The sequence below is a fragment of the Otolemur garnettii genome, unplaced genomic scaffold, assembly GCF_000181295.1.
Source record: "Otolemur garnettii isolate 467f Iridium unplaced genomic scaffold, OtoGar3 scaffold00027, whole genome shotgun sequence".
NCBI classification, from domain to species: Eukaryota; Metazoa; Chordata; class Mammalia; order Primates; family Galagidae; genus Otolemur; species Otolemur garnettii.
In genome coordinates this window covers 13,437,956-13,450,424 of record NW_003852422.1, presented here as the reverse complement: position 1 = coordinate 13,450,424, position 12,469 = coordinate 13,437,956, and the positions used below count along the sequence as shown (strand labels likewise).

At 43.5% G+C, this 12,469-nt stretch overlaps 1 protein-coding gene across 1 annotated transcript in view; it reads left to right on the top strand.

Annotated features, from left to right (window-relative positions):
* Window positions 1–12,469, top strand: part of TNFRSF11A (TNF receptor superfamily member 11a) — a 57,204-nt gene that overhangs the window by 20,048 nt on the left and 24,687 nt on the right. Inside the window, exons 3-4 of the mRNA XM_012804289.1 lie at window positions 1,381–1,506; window positions 5,551–5,694. Of these exons, the coding sequence (XP_012659743.1) occupies window positions 1,389–1,506; window positions 5,551–5,694 (262 nt within the window). The 5' untranslated portion in view covers window positions 1,381–1,388. The remainder of the gene's footprint in view (window positions 1–1,380; window positions 1,507–5,550; window positions 5,695–12,469) is intronic.

The window sequence follows — 12,469 nt, the reverse complement described above, 5'->3', positions numbered from 1 at the left end:
CCCTGTCCCTCAGAAGTGGGTGGGGCTGCTCCGAGCACCTCCCCCTCTTCCTCAGAAGTGGGTGGGGCTTTCCTTGTTTTGCTTTGTCTCCTGTCAGGTGAAAAGAGAAATTGGATAGACTTTTCATGGCAGTGGCAAGTAGTAATGTCTGTCACTATGAAGACAAAACTTGTTCTCTATAAAATAAGTGAAATCACTTAAAGATCGAAAGCAGTTTTAGAAACCAGTACTTAATTTGTACTGAAACACCATTTTCCACAACACTGTTTCTTGAGATAGCAGGAAGTTTTCTCTTAAAACCATGTTTTATCACTATATGATTCAAACTCTCAAAATGTGAAATGCCACTGCTGTTTAAAATTGTTTTCACAGAAATTTTATTTTGTGTTAATAAAATAAAACCGTACTGGAAATGTTCCTTCTGAGAACTGCTGAAACTGTTATCAAACCTTCTCCCACATACTTGCCAAGGAATAGAAGGTGGACTGGCCACCACTTCTCATGGTTGTTCTGCCAGGAGTGTGGCCAAGTATTTCTGCAGCCCCAGTGAAGTCCCTAGCTCACTGGGTCCACACTCTGTCTTTGTTCTGGAAAGAGGAGAGATGGGTGGGTTATCTTATAACAAGGCCCTTAGGATATGTCAGTGATGAATATTTCTTGGATGTATAGAACCAAGATCCAGTGATTTTCTTTTTCAAGTGTGTGTGTGTGTGGGGGGGGGGTGTGTAAGAGAGAAAGAAGGACAGACTCTTAGTCAAAACAACTTAACCATGAGCCCACAGTGTGCATAGGACACAAGAAGTTAACTACCCAGATTTGGGGTGGTGCCAGTGGCTCAAAGGAGTAGGGCACCAGCCCCATATGCTGGAGGTGGCAGGTTCAAACCCAGCCCTGGCCAAACAAAAAACTGCAAAAAAAAAAAAAAAAAGTTAAGTGCCCAGACTGATAACAAATAGTTTGAACATGGGAGAGGGGAGGGGGTAATGAAGTTCCTCTTGCTTAGCCCCCTTGTTCCCTGAATGGGTTCTAAGAAGCCCCTCAAATTCTTCAGAGCCAAGTTTAAAACCCTAGCTCTCCTGCTTAGCAGAGTTTTTTTAGTGCAAAGAGTGGTACTCTTTTACTCCAAAGAACCGAGGCATGGCTATGCCTGCACGCTCAGCAAACCCAGGGGAGGCTATTTAGCCACCTGAGCAGCCTGAGGGGCCGAGGGTCCTATGTTGGTGCTGTGTACGCTCACATCACATGTTATGTTGTCTTTGAGGCCTCTGGGATCACAGGCATGTAAGCTGATCCTACAGACTGGTGCCGTTTTTGTTGTCATTTTGCTTTGTGTCGGTGTTTGTTCTTTGATTGGCACATTTTTTCCCCTTCCAATTTAAGGAAAGTACATGTCTTCTAAATGCACTACTACCTCAGACAGTGTATGCCTGCCCTGTGGCCCCGACGAATACTTGGATACCTGGAATGAAGAAGATAAATGCTTGCTGCATAAAGTTTGTGATACAGGTGAGTTCCTCACAACAGTGCATCAGTGGGAAGGTCAAAACCCAGGGTTTATCTTTTGTCCCTCTGATCTCCTCATCTACACAGACACTTTTAGATGTAGCTAATACTTATGAAAGGCTCAGAAAGAAGCTATAATCACAAACCCAGAGAAAGACAGGATTTAGATCCCTGAGGGCCTATTTACAGTTAAGATTATTCAACCCAGAATGTTTATTCTGGGATGTGCTCATGTTGCAGTGTAATAGTGGAGAACACCTTACATTGACACACTGTTTCCACAAGGTTCCCACATGTGTTGGTTCCAAGAACCCTATGAGGTCCCCAAAGTTAACCTATTTTAAAGATGAAAAACTGAGACTTAGAGAGGTAAACTGCTTCTGTAGGACTAACAGATGAGAAGCAGGAATCAAAACCGTATCTTCTGATTCTTTCACCTTTTCCCTACTCTGTAAATGTTTTACTAACTCTGCAGTTAGATCTCCTTAGCAGACTAGACTGCCGATTTGGGGGCGGGGGTATTTTTGGCATTACATGTGTTTTTAGTTACAGTTTATTTCTAGGAGTCAGAATCAAAATACATCTCTGAAGTTCTTAGACTAGAGGCTCCTTTCTCTGTCTTTTTCCCCTTTCCATTCCGTTTATTTGTTCAGGAACCCACGTTGTTAGTCCTGTGTAGTTTCCACAGTCTGGATTTTGCCAGTTGCATTCTCGTGGTGTCACTTAATATATCTTTCTGTCCCCTATACATACCACATGCTTCCTGTAAATTGGTTGTTAGGGCTAGAAGGCCAGTCACATTGTGCTTTCTTTTTTTGTTTGTTGGTTGGTTTGGGGGGGGGTTTGTTTTTGTTTTTTTGGCAAAATTCTTCCATAAATAATATAGTTCATATGCAATGGTATAGTAGCTGCTTATTTCTCTTTGTGATATTAGCATCTGCTAATGATCGTGCTGTAGATTGTTTTTATTAGGGGCTGCAGAAAGGTGATCCCCCCCAATCTCTTATTTCTTCTTCACTTATTAGCTGGCATGCTTTATAAAGAGAAACTTCCCTCAGCAACTATTTGAGCACATAGGAAAGGCAGAATAAATGCTAATAACTTTATTTACCACTTTTCAAAACAATGCCTTAATTATTAAGATTATGAAGCTTAGGCTTGGCACCCGCAGCACAGTAGTTACAGCGCCAGCTACATGCACCATGGGTGGCAGGTTTGAACCCGACCTGGGCCAACTAAATAACAATGACAACTGCAACAAAAAAATAGCTGGGTGTTGTGACGGATGCCTATAGTCCCAGCTACTTGGGAGGCTGAGGCGAGAAAATCGCTTAAGCCCAAGAGTTTGAGGTGTTGTAAGCTATGATGCCATGGCACTCTATCAAGGGCAACATAGTGAGACCCTGTCTCAATATTATCCCAAGGATTTGCATTAATATTCTGAACTCATGGATTTAGATATAGCTGAGGTGTTTCTGTCTATTACAGTTACTAGCTCTATGGTGCTCAGATTGTACCACATGTTCGAGTCAGCTCCAAGTCTTATTTGTTGTCATTGTTGAGACAGTCTCTGGGCTAGAGTGCAGTAGGTCATCATAACTCACTGTGACCTCAAACTCTGGGCTCAACTCTTCCTCCCGTCTCAGACTCCTGAGTAGCTGCGACTACCAGCACACCACCTAATGCCCAGCTAATTTTTCTATTTTTTGTACAGAGAAGGTCTCTTGCTCAGGCTGGTCTCTAACTCCTGATGTCAAGTGATCCTCCTGCCTCCAGTTACCCAAAGTACTAGGATTACAGGTGTGAGCCATTGGCACTCCTCACTCCAAGTATTTTGATATAGCCCCGGGTGTCCTTAAGAGCTCCCTTGCTTCCAGGCCTACCTTGGACAACCTCTGTCCTAAACCACAATCAGCCATTTCCCTACAGATTCCTGATGGCTTTTAGTGGAACATTTGTTTTAGTGACCTCAGTCCAGGAACTAGGGAGACTCATTGCTACTGGATTCATCCCTGTTTACAGAGTTTTTTTCCATTGGACAGAATTAGAAATTAAGGGTTTTTTTGTTTGTTTGTTTTTGGCCGGGGCTGGGTTTGAACCTGCCACCTCCAGTATATGGGGCCAGCACCCTACTCCTTTGAGCTATCGGCAACGCCCTAAGTATTGTTTTTAACATCATAGTTTTTCTAATGTGCTAGAGAGAGGTGGCTGATTTTGTCTGGAGATGGTAACATGGAAACTTCACTGAGTGGAAGCATCTGATCAAGTTTTTTTATTTCCCAGTGCTGAGTGATGACCTTGACTCATTGCTGTCTCTTGGAAATAAAGATTCATTCTGTCTACTGCCAAAATTGATTAAAACAAAACACCTGATACGTTAAGATATTTAAAAATATGTCAAAATTATTCATCACCCACACCACTTACATTTGCGTGGGTTCCTGGGATCACTTAGAATTGTCCTCACAAGTGGCATGTATCCATGTCCCCATGTCTCTGCATTTTGGCCCTGGTGCTGCAAGGCTGCTGACCTGAGCCTCCAAAAGTGGGCACTGAAGGGAATGGGGACGTCTCCGGGTTTAACACACTCAGGTCCTACAACAATGACAATAGTCACGTCCCCTCCCTGCTGGCTGTAACATGAGACATTGCAAGTGGCAAGTGGTTTCTGGTTTATTTCATTTTCCCTTGGAAGTGCTTTAAGTATGGAGGAATATAAGGTTCAAGTCCCATTGGGACAGTCTGGGTGAGGCAGCCCCATGGGCTGTAAGCTGTCTGGACCATGTGCATGCACACGTTGATTCTTACAGTATTTGTGATCTTTAAGTCACTGCAAACCCCGAATTAGCAGATCCCCAGCCATTGCTCCTCGGAAACAATTCAGGGTTAGGTTAGGTGCCTATCGACAGCATTTTCAACACAAAACCTTGTTTTATGTGTGTCCTGTGTAAAGACACTTCATTTGATATATAGTCCTCGTGGCACTCTGGGAAGCAGCTCTACAACTCATGCCTGAACAAGGTTTACCTGTCACACGCGTGGTCCTGGTGAGGCACATGGCAGCCATGTCACGCTGAGAGACACAGAAAGCACTAGAGCACCAGGCTCGGGGCGGGGTGGGGGTGGTGGTGGTGTTTTAAACAGAGAAATCACTGACAAAAAGCACAAAAATGAGGAAAACATGGCATTGGACGATAGACCCCAAAAGGGCACTTGTTTGCAGCATGAGAGTGGAAACAAGGAGGTGGAGTTTTTCTACCAACCAGAGTTCACCTGGTTCTTCCTCAGGAACCTGAGCGGAATGACTCAAAATTTACTCAGTTTTGTACATGTCCATAAATGATTGCAAAGATATTGATTTGGGGGTGATAAATTTTGCAAATATAAATCTGTGAATAATGAGGATAGATTCCGTGGTGTGTGTGTGTGTGTGGTTTTCAAAGATCAATTCCCACATACCTACATTCCAGAAAAGCTGGGAGAGGACAGGAGATTAAGAGTAAGGTGAGCATTTTCCTAGGTGTGGTGTAAAAAGGGACAGTATCTGGGGAGAGGCGGGCCCCAGAGTGACTTCAGGGCTGCCACAGTGACTCCCGTTCTCACCTTGGGACCCTTTAGGAACCCAACATGAATCCCATATCTCCAGAAATCCCATTCTCTTGGGTCCAATCTTGTATTTTTCACGTTAAGAATATTTATGACATTAGAATTTACTAGGGAGACTGGCAAGTCCATGAAGCCGGGGACTACCTCTGACTATTGGGAGAAGCATTTAATGATCATAAATTCTCCAGTCTTTATCTTCCTAGTAACATGCAAATTGACTTTTCTAAAAGTAATTATCAGACAAAGAAAAAAGCCCACTAGGACGCATTGGTGCCCATACAGGAAGTGCCAGGAGGAACTTGGGGGTTCCTTCAACAGCGTGTTCCCAGTGATTCATGCTGTGAGCGAGCCAGGCGGGCAGCGTGGTCTGGGTGTCCGGCAGCTGCAACGTGGATGGGCCCTGACCCTGGCCGCTGTTGACCTGTCTCTTGTCTCCCGCAGGCAAGGCCCTGGTGGCGGTGGAGCCAGGCAACCGCACGGCCCCGCGACGCTGCGCCTGCACGGCCGGCTACCACTGGAGCCAGGACTGCGAGTGCTGCCGCCGCAACGCGGAGTGCGCACCGGGTCTGGGCGCCCAGCACCCGCGTACGTTGGGTTTGTACGGCCAGGTTGGTTAGGGCCAGGCGAGCTTTGAGGTGGCTGTGATAAAGCAGCATTAACGCCCCAGAGGGTTGAGGGGACCCCTGAATGTTCCACAAGGTGTGGGCGCAGGCAAGGCCTGAGAAAGACTCCCCAGCTTAGATTCTTGGAAGGGGACGTGAACAGTCAGCCCACAGGCTCCTGTCACCGCCTTCATGGCACAGAGGCTGCTCCAACTCTGAAACCTCGGGGGTGCCCACTTCAGAGCAAATAGGGTAGAGCAGGGTGGTCAAACTTTGTACAAAATTGCCCTCTCCCTTATTAGACTTTTGAAGAAACCATGCAACCTCCCCACCCCCAGGCACGTGTTTTCGTTGACATCTAAAATTTTGTATTACAAATTTTTAAAGAGTTGCTAAGGACTGGGTTCCCAGGGAATTGTAACAGCAGTAACACTTAAAACAGTATTCAGGGCAATCTAAACACCATAGCAATACCCATCACCATTCATTCCAAAACCCACTAAGCATGTTTAACTGTTGGAAGTTTGACACGGTCCCTTCTCTCCTTTGACGCAGATCCATTTCATCTTTCCCACAGAATTTTATCCTAATATCTTGTTATGCTTAGAAGTCTTTTACTAATCCCTCTTTCATACTCCTTTAGATCAGAAATATGCACTTCTTTGAAATCTCATTTTTTAAAAATTTACTACAGCTCAATGTTCTCAGAGTTGAAAACATTCGGGCTGTGTTGCTGCTATGTTTATTATTACACAATTGGTCAAAAATAGATATATTCTATTTTACTAGTTATCACCATTAATGTAAAAACTTTTGAACTTTATAATGAGTGGAATTCTGTTTCCACATTTTGTTGTTATGTGTGTAAGGGCTGAGAAACTTATTCACATAAATAACGGCTAAGGAAGAGTTTTGTTACGGGAGTAGTCTCAGTTCTCTCTGTACCTTCTGACTTATATGTCCAAGGTCACCTAATGATGAGATGTCAGAAGTTATTTTTAGGCCGGGCACAGTGGCTCATGCCTGTAATCCTAGCACTCTGGGAAGCGAAGGCCAGTGGATTGCCTGAGCTCAGGAGTTTGAGAGGAGCCCAAACAAGAGCAAGACCCATCTCTACTAAAAATAGAAAAAACTAGCCAGGTGTGGTGGTGGGCACCTGTACTCCCAGCTACTCAGGAGGCTGTGGCAATAGGATCTCTTGAGCCCAAGAGTTTGAGGTGGTTGTGAGCTATGATGACACCATGGCACACTACCCAGGGAAACAAGATGAAACTCTGTCTCCAAAAAAAAAAAAAGTTATTTTTAGCAGCCTAGGAACTGAGCCACTGCCAGGGAACAGGGGGTTCAGGAAACTGACCTGACTGCCCAGGGTCTGGCAGACAAAGGGAGAGAAGGGCTAAGAGAATCTCACATACACGCACACACACAGCGTCCTGACCCATGAGACTGTGCCAACCCCTCTTGAGGCTAACAGGAGCTGCCCTGAGCCCAGGACTCAGGGCTATATTTATTTAGAAAAATTGGGCATGTTCTTACAAGGCGAAAAGTGAAAAGGTAACAGCTTCATGCTTCAATTAAACAGGCAGTTCTTTGTTGAGGGAAGAAAGTTGTTAGGCTGAAGGACAGGGGAGTGCTAAGCTACACATCAAGAAATACTTCTAGCGGGTGGGGCAGGAGGATAACAAGGAAAAGTTACAGCCTGTAGGTCAAGGTGCCCGTGGCTGCAGGGTATCTATGGGGGAAACTATCAATTATTTTCCAGTTATATTTGTATTCTTGTCTCTAATCTATCGATCTCTAAGTAGACGTTTCTCAGACTGCTTTGTATCTACTCTGCTGGACATTCCAGTCCCCCCTTGCCAGCATAGGCTTGTGTGCACTACCACAGGGGAGCTGAAACTCAGGGCCGTAACCCGCTCGAGATTTCAGGGTGGAATGCCAGCGGGCTCTAGCTTTCACCCCATTGTTTTTAATGAGCGGTTGAGAACTTAACTGAGTCCTTGATTTTATTGAAAGTAAAGAAATTAAAATCCTTTTGACTCACAAAAGTATTTTTTAGAGTCCTTTGCTTTCCCTACTTCTAGGAATTATAACAAAACCATTTTTCAAGACATAACATGTGATTATTTATAATTATTAATCATTCATTTAGAGGTACCCGGTTGTAACGCAAAATGCTTGGTGTTGGGAGAATTAAACTGTTCATTTCAATTCATATTGAGGAAAATGTCCATTACAGAATCTGACAGGCCTTATTATCAAATGCATTGACTAAAACAGACATGCTTTCTCTTGGAAAAAGTCTAACTTGATCTTTTTAAATTATTGACATAAATCTCCCTATTGTAGTCATGTCTCTCTGAATGCTGATAGACAAGGCCCAGAGCCGCTTCTCTGAGACTGTCATCTGCACATCACATCAGGGTTTCTGACGATATTCTCTCTGCCTTGCACCTTTGGGAATGGTGCATTCTTTGACAACAGGTGGAGGATAAATGTGCAAAGGTGGATGGTTGAAACTGTCACTTGTGCCCCACCTTGCAGTATTTTGAATTCAGTGCAATTCAACCTGGTCCCAAAATGCCCCATTTCTATTTCCCTACACTGACTGTAAAAGATAGAGGAATATAGAGCATGTGTGGGGTGCTCTGAATGCAGGAGCTTTGCCATTACCAAATATTTTGACTTGTCCTTTTCAGAGGTTTGTCACCGTAGGAGGATTTGGGGTGGATAACAAGTGTGCCTTCTTTTGTAAAGCGGGATTGAGAAAAGGAGAAGAGAAAGGAAAGCCTGCAGGGTATTTCTGGCAGGTCAATGTTACTAAAGAGTCACAGAAGTCAAGTGTACAGCAATTACTGCCTTTTACCCTCTGTGCGCCTCACAGGCCCTTGAGGAGTCTCTTTGGTTTTGAGGGCTTCTCACAATCTTATGGATTGTGTTTATCTTTTCAAAAGCTGTTGGAATTAATGTGAGTTATTAGATGTTAACTGAGCTTTTGTGAGTATAGTTTCAAGGCAGATTAAAGTGCTAGATCAAGGTGAAAGCACCTTAGTCATTAAGCCAAACTGCAGAAATCAAGAATGTACTTTGTACCTGACTTTGGACACAGTAAATTTAATTCTTTATTTTAGTGTTTTATTCATGAAAATAAATAACAGAAGTGCTACTAATTTCAGGGGTAATTTGTGGTTTGGGCACCAGCCAATTGCCTGATAATGGTATCACATAGTAGCCAGTGTTAATGGCCTCACCAAAGGGTCATTGTGTGCCAGCTGCAGTGGAGGTAACAGACACAGGAAACAACATCTTACATTTGATAATGTAGTTTATGAGGAATGTGAGAGTGTTAAGCTAACCATGGCCAACTCTTTCTTTCAGCCCTGTGGATTAAGGGAGGGCTCCAAAATCTGCCCCACCACTTGTATTTATAGTTTTATTGCAGCACACAGCTACGTTCCTTTGTTTTCTTTAACACATTTTCTGTGACTGCTTCAAGTAGTCACAGGAGAGATTATAAGGCCTATAAAGCCTAAGATATTTACTGTATAGCCCTTTATAGAAAAAGTTTGATACCAGCCCTTAGTTTCAGAGACAGACCTCTATAGGGTTCTTTTTTTTTTTTTTAATTGATAAAACTTTGTTGGCACTTCAATGGTCGGACTGATGAGATTAAGCTCACCAGAAGGGGTTAGGACAATTTTCCTTAAAAGCAATAATGGAGGGGAGGGAGTACATATCACGCCTATAATCCTAGCACTCTGGGACTCTAAGGTGAGTGGATTGCTTGCGCTCAGGCGTTTGAGATTAGTCTGAGCAAGAGTGAGACCCCATCTCTACTAAAAAAAAATAGAAAAACTAGCCATTAGCCGGGCATGGTGGTGCATGCATATAGTCCCAGCTGCTTGGGAAGCTGAGGCAAGAGGATCACTTAAGCCCAGGTTGCTGAGAGCTATGATTCCATGGCACTGTGGCCTGGAGCAACAGAGTAAGAACTCTGTCTCAAAAAAAAAAAAAAAGCAATACTGGGGCTGACACTCCCTATAGCCCTTAAGACAGAAAGGGGCCAGCAGACAGGTACCTGAGGAAAATAGGAGATAGACAGCAAGAGCAATGGGCACAGATGTCAGGGCCCAGGAATGGCCAGGTCTCGAGCTCAGCTTAGGTAGGTTCTGGACGCGGACCACTAAGCTACTTTGCTCAGGAACAGTTTCTCGTAGGTGCTTGAGGGCTATCTACTTTAGTTGGAGAGAGAGAGACAGTATCTTAGAGAGAGTAAAGCAGTCTTCTTAGAACAGATAGCTCTTAGTCTTTAGCAGAGACACCGCGCTGGCGTTCTGCAGGCAGGAGAGGAGACAGAGTCAGAGTAAATGGATCCGAAATAGAATGCGCATGCTCCCGACTGCCTTCTCCTCCAGCCTAATATAAGGCTGAGCTCGTGCCTCTCACCACTACAGGTGTAGAGACTGCCAATTCACCAATGCGCTCATCTCGTGAGCTCTCTCATGCTTGTTAGGACCAAATCTCTCTCCATGCCCTTTTCACCTTCCATTACAGGTATTTCTTATAACTCTCACTCCTCTTAGCCATAGGCTATACGGGCTGCTACATTTCTCCCCTTTTTTATATACAAACAAAATAACTTTTAATGTAAGGGCGGTTCTTTCTGTTATCTAGCCCTTTTCTTTCTAGGCAAAAGATGGTAATTATCAGAGTTCAGAATTCCAGGTATGGGCTCTTTAAGTGAGGAAGCCCAATACAGATGTGAACTATTAGCCACTGCTAGAGGAAAACGATTGTGATGTTAATTCTCTTAAAGGTCTTTTTAAACGGAGAAAACTGAAATCTTTCCTTATAGAATTTATCATTTCTTTAACTGTAGGAACTTTCCTTTGATATTTACTTAACGGAGGAACAAAAAATAACACTTTCCTTGCAATCTTTGCAAGCAAGGATTTTTCTCTCGCTATTCCAAAGGTTTTGCTACTCGAGGTACTGAAATCCACCCTTCACAGATCGCAAAAGACTGTTATTCGTGGATTAATGGTTCCACACTTGGCAGTTCCTCTCATGGAACTGTTACTCGTGGTCCAAAAAGTACCGCTCTTCACAATTCCTTGATAGAGTTTTTCCTGCTTTCAAGCTGCTTTTCCAGTGAAATTTTTGCTAATTGATTCCAGACTTTTTTTCAAATGGAGTTTCCTAGCACAGAGGTGGCTTAACTTGTACTCTTCCCTCTCTTTGTTCTCACCTCTCATAATCTTCCAAAGGCTTCACTTGCTTCCCCTTTGGGCCGTGTCCAGTCTCCTTAGCTGGACCCAGTTGTAGTGCACGGACACTGATGAGAGGTCGGTTACCCCTTCACCACGCAGGATAACCTAATATTCCACAAACATATTTAATCTAATTATTCTCTATTGTCATCCATTGGTCTGATTTAATTTCCCCAGTTTTACTCTGAGGCACCACAGGTCTAACCAAGCTGGCAGAGTGCGCCCGCGGCATAGAATTGAATTATACTGTTTTTTCTGAGAATGGTTTGAAATGAAAATATTAAACTTTTTTCTTTCATTTACCAGTGGGTCCTGATTCTGACCTAACTGATAATTCCCCTACAATAAAGGTGTTCCATCTTCTATCAAATTGATAACGGCACTTGTTTGCCCAGTGAAAGCTCTTTTTATACTTGGGACATACACCTGGAGGTTTACATGCTCTTTGTTCCTTTTTTAGCATTCAACGTTCTTTTCCCTTTTAAACTCTTTTCTCTTACGGCCTAGCTTCCCACATTTATGGCATTTGATGTTAACTGGGGGATTTACCCTCTGATCTTCCAGCTGCCCAATTTGAGTTGTCATGTCAATATAGCATTTACCTGCTTCTACTATAAGATTCATCTGATCTCTCAACTGTATTTCAACTACTGTATCTCATTTGCCATGATTTTCCTCTACTAGCTTTTTTCTTTCAGCCTGTTACTTTCTACAATTTTTCCTTTTCAATTCTTAGAACCTTTGGCTGCCTTAAAAGGACAGGAGCTCTTTAGCTGTTTTTTACTCTAGGGTCTTATTTTGCAAACTTTACTTCCACTATTTCTTCACCAGCCTCAATCCACCTCAATTCTTTTCTTTTTAAACAGAACTCTTAACTGCCAAAAAGGGAATCGGGGCGTCGGTCTCTCAAAAGCTGCTTCCTGCTGGCATTGGGCGAAGGTATTAGGGGAAGGCAGTTAGAAGTTCTCTTCCCTAACTTAATAAACTCTTGCAACCTGTTCCGAAACTTTTCTCTTTGCTGTTTTACGGAAGGCTTTTCTCACCCCTGAGGCTAAAGGCTTGTTTACTTATCTCCTAGTTCTATCTTTTCTCTTTCCCTCTTGTCTAAAGGCTTTTTTCTGGGGTTTCTTTTTCCTCCAGTCGCTTCACAGAAGAGGCTAAAGGCTTTTACTACTTTTCCCACAAAAGTAGAATTTGGAAAGAGAAAACGTAGGAAAGAAGAGGAAAAACCAAATGAGAAAAGCCTACTGTTGGCTGTCTTTCTTAGATATTTCTTTTCCCTCTAAGTATTTCTATTTCTCTTCTCTTTTTCTTATTTTGCTAAAGCTTATTTCCCTCTCGATCCATGTTCACTGAATCCTGCTCAAAGCACCATTTGTCAGTGGCGTTCACTATCCTGCTTCTGACACCACTTGTCATGGCCCAGGACTGGCCAAGTCTCGAGCCCAGCTTAGGTAGGTTCTGGACACGGACCACTAAGCTACCTTG